The sequence below is a fragment of the Gopherus flavomarginatus genome, chromosome 13 (genome assembly GCF_025201925.1).
Source record: "Gopherus flavomarginatus isolate rGopFla2 chromosome 13, rGopFla2.mat.asm, whole genome shotgun sequence".
NCBI classification, from domain to species: domain Eukaryota; kingdom Metazoa; phylum Chordata; order Testudines; family Testudinidae; genus Gopherus; species Gopherus flavomarginatus.
In genome coordinates, this window is record NC_066629.1 from 12,960,575 (window position 1) to 12,987,444 (window position 26,870).

Genomic DNA, 26,870 nt, shown 5'->3' on the forward strand with positions numbered 1-26,870 from the left:
GGAGATAGTATAATAAACTAAAGCAGCATCACTGAAATTACTCACCAGAAAACAATGTCAACTTTATCTTTTTCCATTTTCCCCCACTTTCTTCTTACATTTCCAACCCATTCTCTCTGTCTCTAGGCTATTTTCTTTTCCTTCTCATGTGTGCTGTTTTCACTTGTCGCAGAGTGACTTCTCTGTCCAGCTATTACTTTCTACCCCTTGCTATCTACAAGGTTACATTGTCTCTTTCCCCTGACTCTCTCCCCTCACATCTGGGTACACTTCTACCAAATTGTGGATGCAGTCAGTTGGAGAAGAGGGGGAAGTCAAATGCCTGATGATGTCATTCTGTATCTTTAAATAGATCTGATAGTCTATGGGCTATGTATTGCTGTGGATTAAATACAATTCTAGCAGCTGTAGTGGGACAACACTGAGTGACCATATGCTCACATAGCTCTCTGAGAAGAGGCTGGATTTCTGTGGATTTGCATATTTCTCAGACTGCAGGGGAATTTTGGTGGAGTGCAGCATCTTCCCATCACAACATGATGCAATGACTTTCTGGCAGCCTCAAAGTTATGTTGAGAGATGAGGAATATCTGTGAGAGACTGCCTCTTCTGTGAATCCCAGAAGATATCTCACCCACCTTGTCTCAGCCAAATTCTGCTCATTGTACTCCTATAACCAGTTCCATTGGCTTCAGTGTGGCTGCCTGTGTGAGCAGGATTTGATCCGGATCTTTAATCGTGTTAAAGGTAACACTGCAATAATTACACAATTATTTGCAACCATCTTGTGGCCAGTGCCACCTCTTATTTTATGTGGCTCACACTGCAACATTCAGCAAGCTACAAAAGGAGGTCACATAAAGGTGAGTTAAGGTCATGGGGTTTGGAATAGGGGCAGGAGAGTCTGCCCAAGGACATAGCACAGCAGTAATAGAGCCCCTCCCACTAAGCTACCCACAAACATCTTTAGGCTACAGATCTTAAATCTCCCATCAGTTACGTATGTAAGAGAATTAAATCCTACTTTCCCTTCTCTGTCCCCAACTCATGCACTTTCAGTGGACAGGAGCTACATAGTTGAGCATTTGTTCCACACGTGGCCTCTTGAAATCTTTACCCCTGGGATGGCTTAACTGAATCTCCTCGTTCCATTTTATTTTTGACGGCCTAGGAAACTTACCACATACTCGCTGGCACAGCAGTGCCCTTGCAAACCCACTGGCACCTCATGTTGTGCTGCTCCCTTCCTCAGTGTTTGTCTTGCTCTGGGAACAAACAGCAGCTAGGGTCCATTACCTTGTAACAATATCCAGAAACCCACCATCATCTCAGTGAAGGGCTTGGTTCATTCTTTGGAACCTGTGAATTCCACATTGTTCACCTCTAAATAATGCAGCACTGTGTGGTGTACTGCAACAGAAAGATGGAAGGCCTCCACTGACAGGCTAACAAAGGAGAAGCTTCTACTCTTTTCCTAGATAGGCAAGACCCGCTGGCAGTCAACAAGGCCACACAGAGGGAGAAGAATCCTACCCACAGTATGGGGCTGTAACCTTTTGTACCTGGTTTTCTTAGGCAGGGATGGGGAAGCCTGGTAATGAGCTTGTCTGCTGAACTCCACTGCATTACTGCTGCCTGCCTCCTGTGTTTGCAGTAGCTCACTATGGAATTTGGCCTCCTCTGGCAATCACCAGACCACAGCTGCAAGTAGCTCAAGCGGCACCAGTCATTTGATGGTGCATAGGTGAACATGAAACAGCAGGCCTTGTCTGGAACAGAGGTCTTTGTCCAGAAAACTGGGAGGCCAAACATGGTTGGAAAGCTATCAGGGTTAGAGGGAGGGAGCTGGCTGGTACATTTGTGAAAAAGCAGCAATACCTTCGCCTGGTCTATGTTTCATTAACTCTTCAAAACCCAGCTATTCATGCAGCCCAGACCACAATGAGGAGTATATTAGAACATGGATCAGAGGGGTAGCCGTGTTAGTCTGGATCTGTAAAAGCAGCAAAGAGTCCTGTGGCACCTTATAGATTAACAGACATATTGGAGCATGAGCTTTTGTGGGTGAATACCCACATGCATCCGACGAAGTGGGTATTCACTCACGAGAGCTCATGCTCCAATACGTCTGTTAGTCTATAAGGTGCCACAGGACTCTTTGCTGCTTTTATTAGAACATGGAATTTCCCTCAAATGACCCCTGTCACTTTCATAGCCTTCAATCACTATCCAGCTGATGGTGGCCAGACTTCAGCCCAGTACCATTGGCCAGGGAAGTCTTGCTACATCCTTCTGCAAGCAGCATGTTTAAGCATGATAAACTAGAAGAGGTACTAGGTTACATGCCCAGTGTAACTTTCCTCCATGCTGTTTACTTCAGTTAAGGCATCATTAATTTATCATGTTAGCCCGAGAAGGGAAGATTCCCATAGCCATGTTAATCTATGTACGTGTGCTCAAACAATAGATGTGTATAACAGATTGCATATTGGAGAAAGGCAGTAGCCCCTTCACAGTTAAATTTGGAACCAACTTCCATTCCATTGCCCACTTTTAGCCCCAATATAACTTTGAATTAGAAAATTGCCATATTTACTCAGAAAGCAACAAAGGAAGTTTTTGCTAAGTTAGACTGGAGTTACAGGCCATTAAAATTACCCTGATCTGAATGCTGAATTGTCTATCATTTGTCTTCCTCCCTTTGGCTTAAAACAAGCTCATTACTGCCCCTTCAAACTTTCTATGGAGTTACATCTCCTTGAAAACTCATGCACCTGCTGTAGTTAAATATGTGCACATCTCTGGATTCCTGATAAGAACAGTATGGTTGCTTATTAAGTGGGCAATGTCAGATATAGTGTCCAAAACGATTTCCTTGCTTTGAAATGCTTGATTTGTGTCAATAATGAAATAGGTTAATATATTGTCATTTAGCAACCTTAACTGCTGTTAAAACAAAGGTTTGGTTTTTACGGTAAAGTAAGATTGCATACAGTCTCTTTCAAAAATGTTCATTTTCAAAATACTCTCATATGAATCTGCCCCTTCTCTTCCCTATAGCTCAGGGTTCTCAAACTGGCAGTCGGGACCCCTCAGGGGGTCGCGAGGTGATTACATGGGGGGTCATGAGCTGTCAACCTCCACCCCAAACCCTGCTTTGCCTCCAGCATTTATAATGGTGTTAAATAGATAAAAAAGTGTTTTTAATTTATCGGGGGGGTCGCACTCAGAGGCTTGCTGTGTGAAAGTGGTTGCCAGTACAACAGTTTGAGAACCACTGCTCTAACTTGCTTGACAGAGTACATAACATCCAGAAGTGGCTCTTTCTAGTATTACTTTGAGAGTGCTTTCTAGCAAGCTAAGAGTCATTTACATTATTTAGGGAGGCTTAAGGGAAGTTCAAATTCTATTTCCATTTGCCTCCAGGAGCAAGTTGTATTGAACTGTTTCCCAAATCTCCCCCACCTCCCTTCCCACATGTAGCCTCTTAAAGTCCCCGGATTACAATTTAAGAATGACCCATCCACGTTAAAATGCAGTTTTTTCCTTTTAACATTAACTTCAGCGCTCAGACAGAACCCACTGCAATTTTTGATTTTTTGTTCATTTTCATTTAATATTTCAGTGTGAAAATACTAGAGAAAAGTTCATCTGTAGACCAACCTCAGTTCTGAAAAACAGACGGCTTCTTGAATTGTACAGATTTTTTCTGCCAAACAGAAATTTTACATGCAAGAGCACTGTCTAGAACCAGGATTGCTCACCCTCCCTTTGTGTATACAGAGTATATATATACACACACACACACACAGACTTACACGCACACACATGAATTCATATATCCTGAGCTGACAAAGCAGTTTCACTGCAGCTACAAACAAGTAAGTGTACTTTGGCCAATACCATTCCACCTACGCTGGGACAACAATTGCCGTAGAGATAGTGTTGCCAGCGGCAACAGACTTGGAGCTTTTCATGTTAATTGAACAAGCTCTCTCTCTTCCCCAAGATGCATACTACCTACTTTAAGCAGGACAGTGGTGCAGCCCAGGTCTGTATATTCTCCCATGAGTCCAGCAGAAACTGACTGGTCTCCCTTGTGTTGTCTCGATAGTTTGGAACCTCATAATTTTGAATTATTTTTTAAATACCGCCAGTATGCATGGTGTCTCCACGGAAAACTGGCAGACATTAATTTTCAAAAGCATCTGATTGCTGAGACAAAAAGATACATTAAAAACCTCACAACCCTGCTACAGAGTTAAAAAGTGTTTCAATAAGTTTCCATTTCAGTTCCTGACCTTGTTTATACAATTTCCCTTTGAAATTTCAGGAGCTTTCCCCAGCTCCAAACAGTATTTAAAAAAACCCCACCACATTCTGCTGTTTAGGTTAGGAATTTGCTTCATCCTGATGAAAGTCGATGCTCTGCAGTATATATACTGGATACAGAAAGGTGGCACTTGTCCAGGTCTTGTATTGAGGAAAGACCCAAAGTTTGCCAGTTGACAGAAAGAGCTTGACTGAAGCTCACTGGATAGTGGGCTGGGAGAGTCCCCTCTCTATATAAATTGATCTTGCCCCTAGATCAGCATGATCCAGTTTGTCTTCCAATTCTGCTTTTCAGGACAGCAGGAATTACAAAAACCTGACCTGAGATACAATATACAAAGAACTATAATCACTGAGGAATCCAACAGCTGTGGCGCAATCTACTTTAGAGACTCCCATCAGCTCCACAAAGCTACAGCAAAAAGTGGATTACAAAACCATTCTTCCTCGGGTATCGAAGGAAATGGCACAGGAAAAGAGTATACAAAACAGTACAGGCACAGGTCTGTTACACTCTATAAAACAAGCACAGAGAACCCGGCGTTTTAAAACTCACAAAGGTGTTAAAAATCCAGACTTTTCCAGAGATTTCCATCCACACTCTCAATGTGACTCAAAACCAATGTCCAAGCGGCGCTTACAATGGTGATTAGTGGGGAAATGCACAAGCCCCTTGGCAGAATGGGTCCTGCCCTTCCCTAGGTCACAGGGGCACATGTAGCAGCCAAGGATCTCTCTCTCTCTCTCTCACACACACACACATACACACACACACCCCCCTTTGGTTGTGGTTCAGTGCCTCAAAGCAGCCTTCTGTTTGGCAGGGGATGAGTGAGGAGAGGGCAGTCTGTCCACTGAGGAGCTGCTGCTCAGGGTGGACTGAAGGTAAACTGTCTTGTGAAAGAGTCTGTTGCTGAGGAAAACCACCAAGGAGAAGAGACGCAGCTGGAAATGGCTGAAACACAGAACAAATGCTGTGAGCTCCCATCCCAAAGTCTCATTTGGTGTCTCTTGCACATGTACGCGCGGGCGCACACACAAACACATTAATATAATAGTGCACCAAGAATCTCCCTTTGTCCATTTTTATATTTTGCTTAGTATATTCTAGGATAATGAGTGTCACAGATTAGTAGATACACTCTACAGTGACAGGCACAGTTATCATACCCACTCCTCAGGAAATGCAGGATGCCTCTATTCCACCCTTGTATCTACACAGGGAAGACAAAGCAGACCCATTTATTCCAACCTTGGGGTCAAGTCTGTCTTGAAAAGCTTGAAACTGCAGATAAGAGCTGAGCTGATGGCTGCCCAGGAATTCCAGGGTTTTGGCATACAGGGCAGGTGACATAAGAGGATTTCAGTTCAGTGCAAGTCTATCAATAACCTCAGAGAACCTTTCCCTTACCAGTAATGCACCCTTTTGAAATGTTAACATAGTGTCCTCTCTGTTAATAAAATCCTGTTTAATTTCCCTTATTTTAAATTAATGAAGGTGTCTCAACACTATTGTTCTTTCGTCACTACATGACCAATATGTTCAGAGATGCCCAAGGGCACCCCCTGGCTTACCAGACACAGTAATGCTAAAGCCCTGTTTTAGGTCATTGATTCGAGTGTCAGTTTGTCCTGCATCTAGCATTATCATGAGTTTCCTAAGGAAAGTACTTACTATGCTTTCCCAGGTGTCTTTGCTTCATTGGCGCTGATGATAAATAGAGGGAAAAGAATGGAGAACAGGCAGCCACTGCAAAATGAAGGCACATTGAGCAAAAAGCCAATTACTATAAATTGGTGTCATAATAAGGTTACACAGGAAAATGACCTCCCATGCAATGGAAGCTGATTTCAGGACATCTCTTTGCAAGGAGTGAAGCACCATTAAACATAGGGGAAATCAAGCAGCCCAACCAAGAATCATAGAATATCAGGGTTGGAAGGGACCTCAGGAGGTCATCTAGTCCAACCCCCTGCTCAAAGCAGGACCAATCCCCAGATTTTTACCCCCGTTCCCTAAATGGCCCCCTCAAGGATTGAATTCACAATCGTGGGTTTAGCAGACTAATGCTCAAACCACTGAGCTATTCCTCCTCCAGTTCCCGCACTGAATTTGTATAAATGGAGCAGGTGGCACCTGTCATAATATTTATAGGGAAACACATTGTGCAGAAACTACATTTTCCAGCAGCTCAGATCAAGAGAATGTATCACGTGCTGGGATCTGCAGCTTCCATAGGCTGCACCTGCACATTAAATAGAGATTGCTGTGGGCTTCATGGAGCTATTACTGCAACCATCAGCACTTCACTGCAGCTTTAAGGGAGACAATCTCAGTCACATGGAAGACGAGTTAAAGGTGTGGCATTGACAATGTAAATAAAGGACAGGTAACTCCAGTAGGTTCTGGGCATGTTTAAATCTTTCCCTGCTGGGATCCACTGCTGTGTTTTTTTTAAGTATTCAGTGAACTTTTGGAAGAAGGGACAGATACACAGCTTGACACTGGAATTGGGTTTTACCTCCCAAATATATGCTGTCTCAGTGTTACCTTAGGCAGGGGAAACACAGTTAGAAATGCAGCTCATGACAGAAAAGTTTGTCTGCATCAATAAATCGTGGCCCCTGCTAGCTCTACTTACTGCTCTGCATCAATAAATCGTGGCCCCTGCTAGCTCTACTTACTGCTCTGCATTATAAGTATAAAAGAAAGCATGCCGCTAACGTTGGCTCCATCTGTAAGAGTATTCCAATCGTATGGGAGAAGGTTACAGCAGAGTCAGAGCAGGACAAGAAATCATAAAGCAAACAGCAATGACATCATCTCAGCAGAGAGAAGATTTCTGAGCAGTGAGAGGATTTATGATCTTTTCCCAGCCACTGTGCCTCCAGAATGGTCAATACAGTGGGGCAGGAAGTAGGGGAGAGTCTACTATCCAAATATGTCTCATAGTTATATGGTAGTTCGGTGGAAGAATCTGTACTACATTTCTGATTTTAATGGGAAAACTTTCCTTATTCCGAAATGTACTTTTCCCTCCAACTACTTATTAGCAGAGCTATTTTCCTATGGTGCTGTGGAAGCAGATATACTCCTCTGATCTGCAGGGGTTGGGGAAAGGTACACTTCTCTGATGGTCTCTTGGAGGTTGGGAATTTCGGGTGGTATCTGGGGGACATGTTACCTCTGCATTCATCACCCTCAAAGCAAGGATGCCCAATGGTCCCAATTTACAGTGAAAGTCACCTGATGATGTAAGACGACTGCATTGCAGTGAGAAAAGCCAGCGGTAAACCAAATCCAAAGTAATAGGGCCAGTTCCTCTCAATGTTGGATAACCGTTGATGCATTTCAATGCCTAATAAAGACACAAGTTAACATACAGAAATTTAAGGAACTAAGGCAGGAAAGTTTTGGATAAAGAGCACATGTTGTCACTAAATCTCATATTTCTAGAGTACCAGGCATCCTGAATGATCCCAAAGTAATTTATAAACTACATAAGGGAGCTGTAGTGGCCATTCCATAGGTAAGGTTGCAAACAAGTTTCTATTATAAATTAGATTTGGGCTCTACTCTATAAAAGCCACAAACAAAAGAACATCAGCCTCAAAAGTGGTGTGTGAAGCCTGAGACGAGAATAGAATTTTTCTATCATGCTTCAATAAAATCTGACAAGGGATCCCTGATTTACAACACCATAGAAATAGAGATGTTCTTCAGAGTCTAAAAATCTAATTGTTTTGCCGCTTTTGTAGTAAAGATCAGAATATAAACTTGGTTTACTGGACCCACTGAGCTGATAGGACAAAAGGCACAAGACAAAAACCAGCTGATTAAACTCCAAGTTTAGATAACCTCAAGACTTCAAAGAGTAATCTCAGAAAAGCTGGTCAGCTCAGTTAAAATATGGAAGACTATGCTTTATTAAAAAAATATCATAGGTTTCCTACCTTTCTCCCTACTGCTTTTTTTAAACTTTCTTGTAAAGGTTTTCCCCCTTGACAAAAATCACATCTACCATCATTGAAATGCAGACATATTTGGAATAAATGTGGCAGTAATTTATCAGCGGACTGTAAAAATACAGAACACTTACAGTGTTAAATGAAGAATCTAATTTAGATTATGAGCTTCCTGTCTTTTTATGCTTAAAATCCCCTGCAGCATATGGTGTGATGCAAAATAACGCTATGGTTGGCTGAAACTTCACTAATAGTTGAAAGTAGGTGGCAAAATTAAATTATTCCAATTGTAAAACTTAACTAACATTCCTCTTGTGAAAAGTGACATGGGATCTTTTATCAGCAACAAGTTGTCAAGGCATCTCTCTCTAATCTGAAAGGAAAAAGATACCATCATTTCTGTTTTTCTTCTATTACCTTTGCTGGAGAAGGTTAAACAATGAAAACAATTTTATCACAGCTGTGAGAGACAAGTAAATGTTCATGTACAGGGCAAGAGATGGCCTGGGCCTACCTCCCACTCATCATCAGGCCCTTCCCAATCCAGAGCAATAGCATTAAAAACGAAAGTTCTCTTTTCTCCTAGTGTTTTTTCTCTAGCTGAATTTAGAATTCAGATGGTTCCAATGATGGTAAGATTGCCTCTTTGGATTTAGTTCCTGTTTGACTTAATTCCACGGAGTGAAAAATATTTGGAGCTGAAAAGCCATTACACAAGACAACCTTTGTTTTTTTCCCTGGAACTAAGAATTCTATGGTACACTGCAAACCAAGTCAGAAGGGGACCAAATCCAAGTGAGAGCCACCAGGAGAATTTCAGACTGCATCTGGCCCTCAAACAAATGTTTATTATACCACTCATCTTCCCTGCCCTGCTTCAAGCACCATGTGACTTTCTCATCTCTGCTATAGCTTCAATGAATAGGCAGGCAAGAGATTCAGGACAGCACAAGCAGTGTTCAGTCACAGAAAAACAGAGAAGGGCAGTAAGTCATCTATAGTGGCCACTTCTCTGCCAGTGTTAAATAGACTGTGAAATGATGTATTCAGCCCCCTGGTGTCTGTACTGCTCTGTGTTAAACTCACACCTTGATCTCATAAAGCTGTGGAGTCAAGATCCCTATCGGGATTTGGATTCACACTGCAGTGAAGCATGCGCCAGAGAAGGGCTGGCTGCGATGTCAGAGTTGCCAGACTTCAGACAAGATGCTGAAGTCCCATCTGCCCATCTCTGGTGACTGTTTCAGGTGGAAATGTCCCCATAGCACCTTCTGAAGAAAGTCAGGGATAACAAGCCATGTTGCAGCCAATATTCCTCTCTCTCAGTAGAACAGTCTCTTGGACCACTAGTGGTATGGTTGATCCATTGCCTATGCAGTCCCCATAACAGCAGGATTTCACTCCCAGCTATGAGGTGCTTTGAGGTGCTGCTCTGTTTTATTCATCTTATTGACATGTCTCACCCTTGGGCAACACCTCAGCTCCATTACTGAGAACTAACATCTAAATGTGACCAAAAAGGCATGACCATTTAATAGAGTAGTACAGGTGAAAATCACCTCCTAGTTAAATCTCTCTTGTGTAACAGCACAATAAATCAATCAGACCAGTAAGGTTTAATGCTCTGGAAAAAAAACAATTTGCAAATACAGCAGAGGTTCATTCTCTAAAGAGAAGACCATATTCCATATTCTTTAGGTGAGGGAGGAGGAAGGGGGGTGGAGGGCGTGAGAGAGAGCACTTGGTAACATCCCAAGTTACTTGTCTGGATAAACTGTGTTTGAAACTGGATCGTCTGCCTATCGGGCAGTTTATGCATTTAAAATATTTCCAGCAATGTGAAATGTCCCCAGACACATGTTGTTAGTCTTGGAAGTGAAGGGTAGCACTAACCTTTATTAAACCAGCGATACTCAAAGCAGTACAGGGAGTAGAGCAGCGACATGTGCAGGAGGCTAACCAACTGGCCAATGATGTCAATTGGGAAGAGGCTCACAATCATCCCCTGCAGAGGAAGAGAAGAAATTGACTGAGTTTGCTTTCTGCAGTGGTGGATTTATGTACAGCAAAGCAGGAAAACAATACATTTATCTTCACTCTAGAGAGTGATATGGGAGCACATCTAAAGAGGATCTTGCTTTCTTGTAGTTTTCATTTTATTCCCTCCCGCCTTCCAATAGGACCCTCCGAACCCCACCTCCCTTCTAGCAAAGCTCATCCTGTCACTTTGGGAACATCAATCAATTTGGCCACAATTCTCTGCATATAACAGTTTCCTTGTCACAGCTCAGCCCTCCAGCCAAGAGGCTCTCTCTTCCAAGGCTGTCACTAATGCCAACAGCTGCATTCGAACAGCAGAATGGTTTGGCATCTCCCCCTCAGCTTTTCACAGCTAATATGCACTTGGTTCTCTACTCACCCAGATACAGAACCCAAGAAAGGTCTAATCTCACCTGGATGAGGAACAGTGCTTGCAGTAAGAGGTTAAATAGCATGTCAGCAATGATTTTACTGACACTGGAAAAGGGCTGGGGCTTTCTTCCAGAAACCTCAAATGCCAAATCTGCGATGTCCTGAAATAGAGAAACACATTTCAGGGAAACTAATTTGCAAAGACAATTAACACGAGTGACTGCACTACTGATCTGCAGCCAGCATGCAGATTCCACTGAGTACACCTTCAGGATGCAATCTTGTCTTCTTACTGAGGCAGTAACAGCTTTAGCTCGGCAGCTTATTATATGTTGTAATAAGGGTTTGCACTTTTCATTCAAGGGGCTCAGAGTTCTTTAGACCCCTGGGTATCATTAACCCCATTGCTACAAAGGGAGAAACTGAGGCACAGAGTCCAAAGTCATACAGTAAGCCAGTGGCAGAGCAGAGACTAGAACTCAGGTCTCCCAACTCCCAGTCCCTTTCTCTAATCACATCACCATGCTGCCTCCATGGCATATTTTCCAAACATACTGTCGATCAAATAACGGTGGCAAGAAAAAGAACAGTGGTCATTTCTCCCAGAAAGCAACAAGCCATCTCCCCATCATCATGAAACACAGTGTACATAGTCTACAGTGCACCTGCCAACACACGCAACACGAGCAACTACCACATATCCCATCTGGAACAACAACTTTTGTGTAGAAATGTTCCTTTTATGGCATTATATATAACAGAGCACATGGCCTTCCACATTTTGCCCAAATAAGGGCCATGTGAGCAGCTTGTTTGAGCCAGAAGGCCTTATCTAATACATCTGAAATAAAGCAGGTTACGGCTCATTTACAGAGGTGCCAGTCTGTGAAAACTACACGTTCCAGCATGCAATGTTCCATCTCAATCTGATTGGTCACCCTCCATACTAAAAACAAAGGAGGCTGTGGGTTGTACTATTGCTCTATGGTCTTAACTGACCCACCCGTAACTCAGCATATACTATGTCACTTGTTTAATGTGAACTCCTGCTCCCACAGCTAACGAGGGCTGTTCCTCATCATCCTCACCTACCTGAAACCAAATGGCATTGACGACTTTACTGAGCACAAAGAGGGGAAGGACCCAAAGGGCACCGAAAATAGAGGTGAGGATAAATTCCAGCCAAGACCAGACATCACCATGTAGTGAGGGGTCACCTTTGAAATAAGAATAAAGTCCCCATCAGCAATATGCACATGGGATTCTCTTCATTTCAGACTGCACAACCTACAGTTACAGTTACAATGGAAAAACAGCTGCCAGCAGCCTCTTTGTACAGATGTAATATTCTAGTCCTCCAACAAAAAGGGAGATAAGAAATGGCCCTTCCAGATTTTATCAACTTCCCTTCCTTACAGACCCATTTTCATGCACCTGCTCTTTATTTACTTCTAATAATATCCTAGCAGCAGTACTTCCATAGGGATCCAGTGGTTTAATCCTTTGGGACTGCCAAAAGCATCCTGCTAGTTCAAAAGCAATGGCTTTCAATTTCTTGTGGTATAAGCAGGAACATAGTTTCCTCTTCCATCATTAAGTTTCTGGGTTCGACATTTATTTGCTGAAAACATATATGGATGGGAAGAGAAAGCATTCAGCAACTAAAATGTCATACAGCAGACACATGGGAAGACAGCTCTCACCTATCCCTCAAATACTGTTTTGAACAGATGTTATCAAACCTGTGTGTTTTGGTACTCAGGAGATGAGAGGCCCAGAACACCCAGGAAAATAAAATGGGGTTCTCCTTTGTTTTGATGGATAACTCTGTAAGAGGTTTCCGATACTTGTAGAGAGATTCCCTGACCTATCTGCTCCTCAAGTGCTCACTCTCAACAGCCTTCTGTTCCCTGCTATGCCTGAACACTCAGAGTGGGAAAAGGAAACAAGAAGCAACAATTACAGCAGGCACATCATGAGCAGCCCAGACATGTGAACAGTGGGGAAAGCTCATCCAGCAACAGGAAGGAAGGGACCGAGATGAAAGTAAAAGGACAGAATGGAGTAAGGCAAAAGAGAGCGACAGCAAGAGGGAAAGGAGATGGACAAAGATGTGGGCAGAGGCAAGAGAGAAGAGGGTAGGACACAAAGAAAAGGGCAAATAGTGTTAAACAGAACAGAACTAGAGGATGGGGGAGACAGACAGGTCAGGAGACATAGGGGAAGGGGAAGACATTTCCCTGTTTAGATTGTGACCATAACTATAGTGTTAGAGGACCCCCCAAAAATTAAAAACAGTCAATATCACTGACTGTATGTCCCTTTCTTCCCAAAAAGTTATTTGTTTAGATAGTTGGAGCTTTTCTGTGTTTGTTTGTGTTATGTGAGAAGAACTTACTTTGGGATCAAGTATCAGAGGGGTAGCCGTGTTAGTCTGGATCTGTAAAAGCAGCAAAGAATCCTGTGGCACCTTATAGACTAACAGACGTTTTGGAGCATGAGCTTTCGTGGGTGAATACCCACTTCCTCAGATGCAAGTAATGGAAATTTCCAGGGGCAGGTATATATATGCTAGCAAGCAAGCTAGAGATAACGAGGTCAGTTCAATCAGGGAGGATGAGGCCCTGTTCTAGCAGTTGAGGTGTGAAAACCAAGGGAGGAGAAACTGGTTCTGTAATTGGCAAGCCATTCACAGTCTTCGTTCAATCCTGAGCTGATGGTGTCAAATTTGCAGATGAACTGAAGCTCAGCAGTTTCTCTTTGAAGTCTGGTCCTGAAGTTTTTCTGCTGCAGGATGGCCACCTTAAGGTCTGCTATAGTGTGGCCAGGGAGGTTGAAGTGCTCTCCTACAGGTTTTTGTATATTGCCATTCCTAATGTCTGATTTGTGTCCATTTATCCTTTTCCGTAGAGACTGTCCAGTTTGGCCGATGTACATAGCAGAGGGGCATTGCTGGCATATGATAGCGTATATTACATTGGTGGATGTGCAGGTGAATGAACCGGTGATGGTGAGGCTGATCTGGTTAGGTCCTGTGATGGTGTCGCTGGTGTAGATATGTGGGCAGAGTTGGCATTGAGGTTTGTTGCATGGATTGGTTCCTGAGCTAGGGTTATTATGGTGCGGTGTGCAGTTACTGTTCTCATGCACGGAGTTTTAACATGTTGGATTTTACATTTGCTTTCAGTATTAAGGCTTAATTTCAATGGTTTTAATAAGAATCTGAGACCATGAAAACAAATGGAGACTTTTCCTGTTAGCGTGAATAGTAATACATAGAATTTGCAGTCCATGCCACTTAACTTAAAAAGCACTTTACAACATTTAAATGAGGACTCTTGCAAAATATAAAATGAATTGTCTGGGATAAGAAGTGTTAACAGCTTTAGACTTTACTGGCTGGTAAGAGAATACACCAATTAAAAAACAACTCATCCCATGTCTAATGGTAGCTTTCCCTGTTACATATTGTGAACTCCATGACAAGCTACATCCCCAATGAACAGGAGGATGTACAGCTTGTGATGAAATTCACTCTGAACAGTATTTAAATGAAAGTAATTACAAACAGATGCAGGATTCCCACGTGGAGAAAAAATAACTGGGAAGCTGGGAATGGGCGACGGGATAGATCGCTGCATGATTACCTGTTCTGTTCATTCCCTCGGGGGCATCTGGCCATTGTGGGAAGACAGGATACTGGGATTGATGGACCTTTGGTCTGACCCAGTTTGGCCATTCTTATATAACTAGCTTAATACTAAAATATAGGTTTTCAAAAAAAAAAAAAGTCTTTCCCGCTCCCCAGTCTGTTAGCAGAACTGCTCATCAATCTTTCTATCTGATACACAATCATGCTGATCAAGTCATTGGAACATTGCTTAACTTTGTCAAAGTGTGCTTTTTAAGGCTGATATGTCAGTTTTCACAAGGGAAAGACAAGAAAGAAAATCTAGCTGAGATTTTCAAAGAAGCTTAAAGAATGTGGCTGTCCAAATCCCATTAATTTTAATGGGACCTGAGCATCCAAATCCCATAGTTTTGGAAATTTTGATCTGAGTCAGTTCACTAAAGAGGATGTAGCAGCATTAATGCATGAAACACACAGGAAGAGGAGGGCACTTCCCACACTGAGTGGGTCGAATCCTGAGTTGTACTGAGCCCTTACATCCCTCACTCAAGTCAATGGGAGCTTCAGATATTCAGCATCTCTAAGGATTTTGCCCTCAGTTAAATACCTGAGAGAGGGAAATAACTCAAGGAGGAGAGGCGGGATGTGGGAGCACTTGGGGAGCAGAGTCTCCTTAGTCTTCTACACAGATGCTAATAATCATTTACCCTGAGGAGAGCTGATGTCCTAGAACTCTTTAAAGAAATAAATTATATACTTACCAATTATCTGCGCTGTCACTGACTGAAGTACAGGTATAAATACTCGGTAAAACAAGAGGAGACTAAGCTAAAGGAAAAAGGCAACAAGGAAACCATAAAAGTGGTTTTGTTAATGACATTTACAGGTTCATTTCTATTACTCTTATCTCTATCCATCAACCCAATCTGCAATCACTCCAGAAACTCTCAACTGCCTCCAAGTGTCCATCTCCTGCAGGAGCCCTACTAAAAGTACCATCTTGTCTGACTGCATTGCCATTGGCAAACTGAGAGGCTGTTTCATATTTGGCACCTAAACATCTCAGCTTCAGATGGGGCAATAACTTTCATCCACAGTGACAAAGATCCATAAACACTGATTTAAAGGCATATTTCATGCAGGCACTGTGCATTCTCTATTTAATAGCAAAATGTTTGCCTGCCATCTATTAAAAATTAAACACCATGACCCATCAATGCAGAGCGCTGAAAGATCGCTGCTCTACTTAAATACAACCAAAATATATCATTGAACTTTTTCCTTTCGACATTTCTATGTTGATTCCTCACCCATCATGACAAAGTCTACTGGAAGATGAAAATAAACAAGTGATTTATTAGGCTGCAAAGCACCTATTACAATCATGAATAAACCCGACCAAACTCATTAACAGCTATTTGGAAAGCTGACCTGAGTAAATGTAATATTCGATTCAGTGGAGCAGCACTAGAGACTTCATTTGATCAGCAAGTGAATAAGTAGCATTAGGAACTTGAGAAACAGACTCCAGATTAATATAATCGTCTGTTTAGGGAATACAGTAGTTCAACTATATATTTTAAGGAGGGTCCCCCTTTATATAAAAAATCAAAACTTAGAAACTTACTGGTTTCTCTCAATTCATAATGCCTTCCAGCTTAGCCAGGCAGCCATGCTGACATATCACCTTTAAAACCATAAAAGCACTGAAGCAGTGCATTGGTTTAAACTGGTGCTTCAATTTTTAAGTTAGAAAATTAAAAAAAAAATTACACTTACCCAGAATACGCCTCCATTCCATGCACAGCATTGAAAAATCCGGCTTACAATCCGAGGTTCACTGGAGAGCAATACAACACATGCATGTGAGACTATCGCTGTAGCTTCTTCTCTTCAAAGCAAATTATCCCCAGCATCCTGGGTCACTGAGAAACACTTTTATACAATATCTTAAATAAGAATGTGCTGGGTGCCTTCAAAAATATATATAATACCAACTTAATTCTAGTAATAGAATTTATTAAGTCAGCAGCACTGTAATTCTCCAACAATTCACCACTCAAGCTCATGACATATGCTCACTGCAACACACAAGTTAATTTTTCAAGTCTTATAGAAAACTAATGCAGTTGCATCAGAAAGTCCATTTCAACCTAGTGTTAATTCCCAGCAGAAACTATTTTAAAATGGAATTAAAATTGAGATTATATATCAGTAATTTAGAGTAAAAGACTTTACAATGATATTGTAATTATTCCAAGAACAAGCATTAGAAATCCAGGAAATTCAAAGTTAAAGGGTCAATATAAAAATCCAAAATGTTAAGGAAAGGAAATGCACAGTTAAAACATCCATGCAGTAACTACTGAATTATGATTAGTGCATAACTGTATCTGCAGTCTCTCCTCTGTAATAAGAGTACATGGCCTTCGTCTGTTAGTGCCTCTCCAAAGTTCTTCCATCTGAGCTCAGAGATTCCTAGGAGATGCCAGGTGTATTGTTCCATTTCGTACATGAATTCTTTCAACCTCCCTATTTGTCTCAGTGTCTTTACATTCCATGTGGCTATGATGATATTTCATCTCTTCCATGGATCCTCTGCTGTGTTGGGGTTACACCAATAGTATATTTGTCACATCTGCCCTGGTGGGAGATGGATGGCGCAGTCATTATTAACCTGGGCTGCAACCAATCCAGTATGGACATGGTTGACTTGCCCATCATATGGTGTGTCTTGGGCAAATTTCTAACCTGGAGGAGCCCATCCCTCTTCAGGCAGCCCCCTTATAGTAGTCTCTTATGACATGCAGGAGGAGCAGTCGGCCTACTCTGTCCCCGGACCCACAGGGGGAAGTGGAAAGGACAAACATGTCAACGGCATAGGATTTCTTGTGCATAAAGATATCAAGAATTCAGTATTAGGATGCTGCCCAATATCCAGCAGGCTTATTTCCATCAGTTATTTCCAGCAGCTGGTCCTGGAACCCACCAAAGGAGAGGCAATTCTTGATTTAGTCTTAAGTGGAGCACAAGATCTGGTCCAAGAGGTGAATATAGCTGGACCGCTTGGTAATAGTGACAACATAATTAAATTTAATATCCCTGGAAGGAAAAACCACCACAGTGGCCCAACACTGTAGCATTTAATTTCAGAAAGGGGAACTACATAAAAATGAGGAGGTTAGTTAAACAGAAATTAAAGGGTACAGCACCAAAAGTGAAATCTCTGCAAGCTGTGTGGAAACTTTTTTTAAAGACACCATAATAGAGGCTCAACTTAAATGTATACCCCAAATAAAAAAGACATAGTAAGAGAACCAAAAAAGAGCCATGGTGGCTAAACAACAAAGTAAAAGAAGCAGTGAAAGACAAAAAGGCGTCCTTTAAAAAGTGGAGGTTAAATCCTAGTGAAGAAAATAGAAAGGAATATAAACACTGGCAAATGAAGTGTAAAAATACAATTAGGAAGGCCAAAAAAGAATTTGAGGAACAGTTAGCCAAAGACTCAAAAAGTAATAGCAATTTTTTTTTAAGTACATTAGGAGCAGGAAGCCTGCTAAACCACTAGTGGGGCCACTGGATGATCGAGGTGCTAAAGAAGCACTCAAGGATGATGAGGCCTTTTTGGAGAAACTAAATGAATTCTTTGCATCGACTTCATGCCTGAGGATGTGAGGGAGATTCCCAAACCCAAGCCATTCTTTTTAGGTGACAGATCTGAGGAACTGTCCCAGACTGAGGTATCATTAGAGGAGGTTTTGGAACAAATTGATAAATTAAACAATAAGAAGTCTCCAGGACCTGATGGTATTCACCCCAGAGTTCTGAAGGAACTCAAATGTGAAACTGCAGAACTACTAACTGTAGTCTGTAACCTATCATTTAAATCAGCTTCTCTACCAAATGACTGGTGGATAGCTAATGTGACACCAATTTTTAAAAAGGGCTCCAGAGGTGATCCCAGCAATTACAAGCCTGTAAGCCTGACTTCAGTACCGGGCAAACTGTTTGAAACTATAATAAAGAACAATATTGTCAGACATATAGATGAACATAACTTGTTGAGAAGAGTCAACATGGTTTTAAGTAAAGGGAAATCATGCCTCACCAATCTACTAGAATTCTTTGAGGAGGACAACAAGCATGTGGACCAAGGGGATCCAGTGGATATAGTGTACTTAGATCTTCAGAAAGCATTCAGCAAGGTCCCTCACCAAAGGCTCTTACACAAAGTAAGCTGCCATGGGATAAGAGGGAAGATGCTCTCATGGATTGGTAACTGGTTAAAAGATAGGAAACAAATTCTGAGGTATGATGGCAGAACTGTATGTGGAAAGCTTACTCCCAAATCCCACAACTGCCAGCACTGCATAAGTCTCTTCTGTAAGACAGCCACAGAATACAGGCAATGGATCAGACTAGTTACCCACCAGGTCAGTATCCTGTCTCCAGCAGTGGTTAGTATCAGATGCTTCAGAGGAATATGTAAAAATCCGTGTTCTCAGTTGGCTTATGTCTTGATGCATGAGGGTTTATAACTCTTCTATTTTTTTAAATCCTCTCTCATTAACCATATAACATTTCTGAATCTTGCTAAGCTCTTGGCCTCAATGATATCTTGTAGAAGTCACTGCTACAGGTGCCTTATATAAAAAGCATATCTCCTTTAATCCATTTTACATTTATTACCGTTCTGTTTCAATGACAGTTGGCTCATGAATCCAGTTTTAGTGTTTCAGAGACATCCAGGATTTAAGAGAGATTCTGACCCCATGGACCTTCAGGTAGTATGTCCCTACTATTAAGGGGCATATTTTCATCCCAATGCATGGAGCGGTAAGCATGGAAATCCTCACTCAGCTCACACTCACTATCTGGACTACTCTGAAATATCACATATGTGGACAAATCGTCTGGCAGATTGTTCCCAATTCAGTGTGACTATCAGTTTTCCCAGTCATTTAGGACCTCCATAGTCCGAGTCACAACCACTCTGATTACAAGTGATTTTCTGTCTCCCTGTCCTCAGTAGATGGTAGATTGAGAGGGCACAAACAAATTCATTTGTCTTTAACACTTAAGCTCCTTTACTCACTTCTCCAGCTTCCTCTCCTCACTCTGAGCTCTCCGCTGGGCGAGCACGCTGCTTGCTCTCCTTTTTCTCTGCTCTTCTCTTTTCTGTTGGATCCGGGCATCCAGCTTGGAGATTGTGCAGATCCCCCAGATGGAGTCCTTAATTCCCTGCAGACACAAGGAAACAGCACACTCGAACTCAACATACTTTGGGCAGTCAAAGTAAAAGTTACAAGGGACACTGTCAATTGAAAAATCATCTTCATAAAAATTACATGTATTATCTGCAATCCCCTATATTACAGAAACTGAAGGAATTTTGCAAATCTCTTCATTATGACCATTGAGTCAGTTTACTTTTGCACGCTTCAGTCAGCTAGGGACAGTAAAAAATAGCAGTTTCACTTTCTGGTGCATGCACTGGCCTAAACTTCTGTCTTTGGGTTACAAACTCTCCAGACGAAGATATGAATTATAAAACAGTTTTCCTTGCATTTATTTTATGTCAACATTTCTATTCATATTGGCCTTTCAAAAAAAAATTGTAAACAAGACCTACATTTCAGGGGTACTACATTGTGCAGTGGTTTCCCTTTCAAGGAAAATCTCACAGTTTAGGTGGGGCTGAGAGGCTTATATATAAAACAGATGTATATAAAACTGCAGGTGTGCATAGCATTTTAAAAGGGCCCAGCCACAAGGAGCTCAGTCAAGTGTAGACAGACAATTAATGAAGCTAACGTGTCACAGTAGTGGGATAACAAAACAAGGAAGTGGAGGAAATGCTCCTGAGACAGCAATTTTGGCACACGCTAAAAATAAAGGCTATGTTTCTCTACTGCCCTATTTTTGGTGTCATCTTGGCTAGGCTCAGAAGTGGCAAAAGAGAGCACCTGTGGCGAGATCAATGGTGGAAGGACAGTCAAAAGTCATGAGCTTCTGAGGTAGAATTCAAATGAGAATAGAGAGGCTGTTAGGAGCAGCAAGGAAGGGAGAGGTTGTTCTCTTTGGGACAGTTTGGCCCCCTGTCCTGTGTTCCCTCAGCTTCCATCATTCCCTCAGACCACAATTTGGATGAAAGCCAGCAACAGTACTCAAGTCAGGAAGGGAAGCCAATACTGTTAATTGTAGCCAAGGTTCAGTTCAATACATTACACCAACTATTTTCAATGGCCCAGTGACCTAAATCAAACATTTTAGTCACCTCTAAAAGGGACAGTAGAAAGTAATTTGTCTTTTTTTTTTTTTTTTAAAAGGTGTAATTTCTTGTTAACTTCCCACTATTTATAGCCCCTCTCTCAGAAGCCAGAGAATCATTTCTTTCCTTGTCTGTTTTCTCCTATCTGGCAAAAAATGCTTTTTCTCCTGCCAATTTGTATATGAAGCTGGAATTAACCCAGCTGGGTTTCTTTACTGCCTTGTTTGTAACACAAGCTGATAAGCAAGATTGTTGCAGCCATTTGAAGCATAGTTATTAGTTTCTCAATGCTGTGCTATCAATAGAAGTATAAATCCACAAGACAGTGTTTCAAGGATCTCCCACGAACTGGTGCAAGAGTGGGGAGTTATGAATACAATTTATGATGCATGTTTACACAAGTTATCTATTATTCGCTTTTTAAATCCATGGAGGCAGAAAATATAAGGCCAATATACATTTAGGATATACAAGGCATTTCTGGTCGAATGTAAATCAAAAGTTGGTGTTTACACTATTTGGTGGTGTCCTCTAGTTACAAAACCAAGCCCTGGTTGCAAAGAAACATCAGCTCCATGTTGCCCAAACCCCAAACTTGTGTTAAACCCACGGAGGGCTCCAGAAAGCATTTAAGAGATTTCCAACTTTTGTTAAAAATGGGTGGGGGAAGCAGCATTTTTTTAAATAGGCGGGAGTTAGCCTTTCACCTACGGGCCATGTGTTGAAACACCATCCAGATCAGCTGTGATCAGTCAAGCATTCCCATCACAAAAAATCCATAACTGATTCCTTTGATAGCAGTCTGAGCAGAAAAGCCAATGATTAAAGCTCAATTCTGCAGGGCACTCTGCAGCACACAGAGATGTTTGGAGGTGCAGTGGAGGCTCAACATTTGTCCAGACCATGCTCAGCCGTGTGAATCTGTAGTGGTATCGTGCTGAACGAGAGTCGCTCCCTCTTATTTCCACACACACAAGAGAAAAGGAATGTCAGTGAGTGGAGCTGGAGGAAGATTAGAATCCTCGTATGTGTGTGTGATCCCACACATATAAATTAGGTACACAACCACTTTCTGCTTTGTATTTTTTTAAAAAAGGTAACCAGGAGTGAAACTTGAAGTTAATACTAAAGGGGATATATTCTTAGTCCACCAATGGATACATGGAAAGGGAGGCTCGCCAAGTATTGAAGAACAGGACATAATCTGAATATTCAAGACATATAATATTGATTGGTCTGTAAGTCTATTTTGTCTATCGTCTCACTATGCCACGTATGCAAGAGGAAAAAAAGATCCCAAAGAGATTCTGTGCTCAAGATATATTGAGAGAGACTTACCCTGACGAGATCATGAAGGAAGGTTTTCACACTGTTTGCCATCTCTACTCCAGCATCACCTCCAATTCCAAAACTATCAACTACAGGGAGAAGGGAAGAGAAGAGCCCAAACCTCTGTCATGGTGCAGAGATGGGAAACTGATGGAGCCTGGCAAAGAGAAAAGGAAACATTACGATGGTAAATGTAAACGAAGAATTCCTGGTTTATGCATTGGTGTGTGTAATGGAATTGTAAGTTTAATAGCATCTCAGCCATTTTAAACAGAAGGCAGTATTTGTCCAGGCTACATGAGAAACACTTACAACTACATTAATGTGCAGCATTTCTGAAGAAAAGGCATGACAATTGGAAAACAAATCAATAACCTCCTCCCCCACCCCGCAAAAAGATGGGCACAGGGCCTCTAAAGATTTGAAAGTGGTAAAATTCAGACTTTTGAACTAATGAAATAAAGTTCTGCATTAACTCCAGTCTTCATTGTTGCAACCCATATCTAGGAATGAAGCCATATATCCTGAAAAAGGGCCAGCTAGTACAAAATGCAGCTGCCTATCTGCTTACAACACAAGTTACCATGAGCACATCACCGCAGTATTCTGTTCTTTGCAATGGATCCCATCAAACAACTGCCCAATTCAAGACATCTGTCCTGATATACAAAGCTCTCCATGGGATTGGGGTCTACTTACTCAACAGATTACTTCTAAAAAGCTAAGTATCAGAGGGGCAGCCGTGTTAGTCTGGATCTGTAAAAAGCGACAGAGTCCTGTGGCACCTTACAGACTAACAGACGTTTTGGAGCATAAGCTTTCGTGAGTGAATACCCACTTCATCAGACGCATGTAGGGGAAATTTACTGAGGCAGGTATAAATATGCAGGCAAGAATCAGTCTAGAGATAATAAGGTTAGTTCAATCAGGGAGGATGAGGCCTTCTTCTAGCAGCTGAGGTGTGAACACCAAGGGAGGAGAAACTGCTTTTGTAGTTGGCTAGCCATTCGCAGTCTTTGTTGAATTCTGAGCTGATGGTGCCAAATTTTCAGATGAACTGAAGCTCAGCAGTTTCTCTTTGGAGTCTGGGCCTGAAGTTTTTTTTGCTGCAGAAGGACTACCTTTAAATCTGCTATTGTGTGTACAGGGAGGTTGAAGTGTTCCCCTACAGGTTTTTGTATATTTCCATTCCTAATATCTGACTTGTTTCCATTTATCCTTTTTCATAGAGATTGTCCAGTTTGGCTGATGTACATAGCAGAGGGGCATTGCTGGCACATGATGGCATATATAACATTGGTGGACGTGCAGGTGAATGAACCGTGATGTTGTGGCTGTTCTGGTTAGGTCCTGTGATGGTGTCGTTGGTGTAAATATATGGGCAGAGTTGGCATCGAGGTTTGTTGCATGGATTGGTTATTGAGTGAGAGTTACTGTGGTGCGGTGTGTGGTTTCTGGACGGTGAGTGGCCATTCACTCAAATTTAGCCCACTGCCCCAGGATGGCTAAGCCAAACCTGAGCAGAGCTGTGAGCAGATGTGCCAGGTCACAATGCCTGGGATGCAGGAGCCACTGCTGCCCATGCCCACAGTGACCACAGGATAGGCTTGCTCTCAACCCACAGGCCCAGGCCTGTGGGACAGAAGCCACCACTCAGGGAGAGCCCCCACACCAATGACCTCCCCTCCTCAATGGGATGGGATTAGGGTTGCGATGCCGGGGTGGAGGGTAATGCTGAAGGTGGTCAGTGCCCCCTCGGGGCAAGGAGGAGCTGGCAGTGGCAGCAGTGTAGAACGATGCTGGCCTATCATTTTAATGAGGTACAGCTGAATTTCATTTGTACTGCTTTAAAAAAAAATCACAAAAGCTATGACTTTTACTAAATTGACTGTGACTGCTCCATGATTCGGAATAAAAAATGCCATAACAAATCTGCAGCCTTAGGTATGGTCCACCTGAAGAACAAAATTGTTGACTGAAACCACTCGCACAACAGAGAAGAATGACCGATGGCCTCAGTACATTCAAACCTCTTAGATTTCCTATATGCATAGTAGCAAAAAGGAAAGTTATATGAAGATTACAAGCCCCGAATCAAGAAACTATATGCAATGGCAAGTGAGAAAGTATTCAGGCATGCATGCATCTGAGGAAGTGGGTATTCATCCACGAAAGCTCATGCTCCAAAACGTCTGTTAGTCTATAAGGTGCCACAGGATTCTTTGCTGCTTATTCAGGCTGAGGTGAACAATGTAACAGCAGGACAAAACCCAGGTCAGGACAGGGGCTGCATTTGACAAGCAGAGTTCAAATTAGGTTCACGACTTGTTTTGCAAATGTTTTGAAAACACAAGCTTCTCCTTGCTCCGGGGCTAAGGACTCTACACAGGAAGACCTAGGGCTTGGCTACACTAGAGAGTTGCAGCGCTGGTGAGGGGGTTACAGCGCTGCAACTTAGGATGTGGCCACACTTGCAAAGCACGGCCAGCGCTGCAACTCCCTGGTTGCAGCGCTGGCTGTCCACCCAGTCGAGCCTCGGGTGTAGGGATTCCAGCGCTGGTGATCCAGCACTGGTCAGCAAGTGTGGATGCCCACCAGCGCTTTTATTGACCTCCGGGGTATAAGGAGGTATCCCAGCATACCTTAGAAGCCTCTCTGGTAATCATGCACACTCCACTGCCCTGGGCTCAGCTGACCCCTCCTTTAAATGCCCCGGGAATTTTAAAAATCCCCTTCCTGTTTGCTCAGCCAAGTGTGGAGTGCAATCAATCATTCAATCAATCAGCGACCATGCCTCCACGCCCCAAACGAGCCCCAGCATGGAACAATTCCAAGCTGCAGGACCTCATCAGTGTTTGGGGTGAGGAAGCTGTGCAAGCACAGCTGCGCTTCAGAAGGAGAAATTATGATACCTATGGGCAGATATCGCAGTCCTTGCTGAGAAGGGGCCATGAACGGGACGCGTTGCAGTGCAGGGTCAAAATAAAAGAGCTGAGGAGTGCTTACTGCAAAACTCGTGAGGGAAATCGCCGCTCAGAAGCTGCCCCCACAACCTGCCGTTTTTACAAGGAGCTGGATGCCATACTTGGGTGTGACCCCACTGCCAATCCGAGGACCACGATGGAGAGTTCAGAGCAGGGAGAAGTGGGGGAGGGTGTAGAGGAAGCCGACAGTGAGGCTACTGGCGTGGAGGGAGACACCCCGGAGTCCCAGGAGGCATGCAGCCAGGAGCTCTTCTCAAGCCAGGAGGAGGCTAGCCAGTCGCAGCAGCTGGAAGTTGATGGTGAGGAAGAAACTGAGGAGCGTGCTCGGGGTAAGCAGATTTTTATGTTTTGGGAGAGGAGGGTTTGGGTTATGGCTGCCTGCATGCATGCCTAAATGTGGAATAGCCCATTGATTTGCTCTATCACGTCTCTGTAATCTGCCTCGGTAATCTCTTGAAAAGTTGCAGCCAGAGCGTGCGCAATGTGCTTTCTCAAGTTTATCGGGAGAGCCACCGTGGTCCTTGTCCCGGTCAGGCTAACTCGTCCGATCCACTGTGCAGCGAGGGGTGGGGGGACCATGGCTGCACACAGGCAAGCTGCATAGGGGCCAGGGCGGAATCCACATTGCTGTAGAAGACCCTCCCTCTCTTCCCAGGTAACACGCAGCAGTGATATATCTGGCAGTAGGAAACCCTGTTGAGAATTTAGGGATACTTGAGTGCAGGGCGCTAGGTTCGCGTTCCCCCCCCACCAGCCCCGCAGTGCGTTCCGGTCTCCACACCCCCTTCCCAGCAGGCAGTCAGCCCCGCGGTGAGCTCCGGTCTTCCCCCCCCTTCCCAGCAGGCATCCAGCCCCGCGGTGCGCTCCGGTCTTCCCCCCATCCCCCCCAGCAGGCATCCAGCCCCGCGGTGCGCTCCGGTCTCCCCACCCCCTTCCCAGCAGGCAGCCAGCCCCGCGGAGCCCTCCGGTCTTCCCCCCCCCCCGTTCCCAGCACGTAAACAGCCCCGCGTTGCGCTCCGGTCTTCCCCCACCCTTCCCAGCAGGCAGCCAGCCCCGCGATGCCCTCCGGTTTTTCCCCACCCTTCCCAGCAGGCAGCCAGCACAGCTGTGCGTTTCCTCCCCCCGCTCCCCAGCAGGCCGGCAGTTACGCGGACCGCCCCCCCCCCCCAGCAGCTCGCCACCTTCCTGTTCACTACTGTCCCCTGTGCAGGACACCAGCTACCTCCTGTACCCAGTGCAGATAAACCCCAGTGACCCATCGGTCAATTCCCCCTCCCAGGTGCACTCAGGGCAGAAACACTCACCCCATTGCTCGCCATGCCTTCGCTTCCCTGGCCTCTCTGTGTTATGTGAGGTATGTGGGAAGGATGCTACAAAAAGTCTAAAGACTCCTTCACTGTGTGATGATAAACAATGTAGCCTCTGTGTATTACATGTTTCTATCTATGTTTTTTTTAGTGACCTTGACTAATGCAGCCGGATCACCGGCCTCACGTCGGTTGCAGAACTTGAGAAAAAATCCCCGAAAATCAAAAGAAGAATTGATCAAAGCAGTTATGATTCACTACAACAGAGAAAATAGGAAGACGCAGGAATGGAGAAAGAAAATGTATGAATGGAGAGAGAAAATGTATGAGTGGAGGCAAACAGAAAGCAGGAGAAAGGAATTGGCTATCAAAAAAACCTCAAAGCAGATGATAAGCCTCCTGGCTCGCCAAACTGAGTCTTTCAAGTCTCTCGTAGCCATGCAGGCAGATCTGTACCGTGGTAACCCACACCCCGCCCAAAGCTCTCTTTCTTGTTCCCCAGTATTTGCACAAAACACCTTTCTCCAGCAGCCAGTTTCTTATTACCCCCAGCTGCCCCCAACACCTGTACGATCACCTACCAGCCCTGATAACTATAATTCTTACCCTGTGCACTCCACCCCCATTACCCTGCAGCA

The 26,870-nt window shown here is 43.4% G+C and overlaps 1 protein-coding gene across 5 annotated transcripts in view; it reads right to left on the reverse strand.

Annotated features, from left to right (window-relative positions):
• Positions 1-3,583: 3,583 nt before the first annotated feature.
• The window catches only part of EI24 (EI24 autophagy associated transmembrane protein), a 43,366-nt gene continuing 20,079 nt past the window's right edge, over positions 3,584-26,870 (reverse strand). For 3 of the 5 annotated variants that reach the window (XM_050921727.1, XM_050921728.1, XM_050921729.1), the window contains 10 exons: positions 21,951-22,098; positions 19,437-19,582; positions 16,121-16,181; positions 15,103-15,169; positions 11,803-11,927; positions 10,752-10,871; positions 10,192-10,303; positions 7,580-7,691; positions 6,008-6,082; positions 3,584-5,287 (listed from right to left, as the gene is read on the reverse strand). In XM_050921727.1, the coding sequence (XP_050777684.1) occupies positions 5,125-5,287; positions 6,008-6,082; positions 7,580-7,691; positions 10,192-10,303; positions 10,752-10,871; positions 11,803-11,927; positions 15,103-15,169; positions 16,121-16,181; positions 19,437-19,582; positions 21,951-21,992 (1,023 nt within the window). In that variant the 5' untranslated portion in view covers positions 21,993-22,098 and the 3' untranslated portion in view covers positions 3,584-5,124. Of the gene's footprint in view, positions 5,288-6,007; positions 6,083-7,579; positions 7,692-8,375; positions 8,672-10,191; positions 10,304-10,751; positions 10,872-11,802; positions 11,928-15,102; positions 15,170-16,120; positions 16,182-19,436; positions 19,583-21,950; positions 22,099-26,870 lie in introns of those variants that run through there. The other 2 variants (XR_007769158.1, XM_050921730.1) reach the window with 2 other exon arrangements.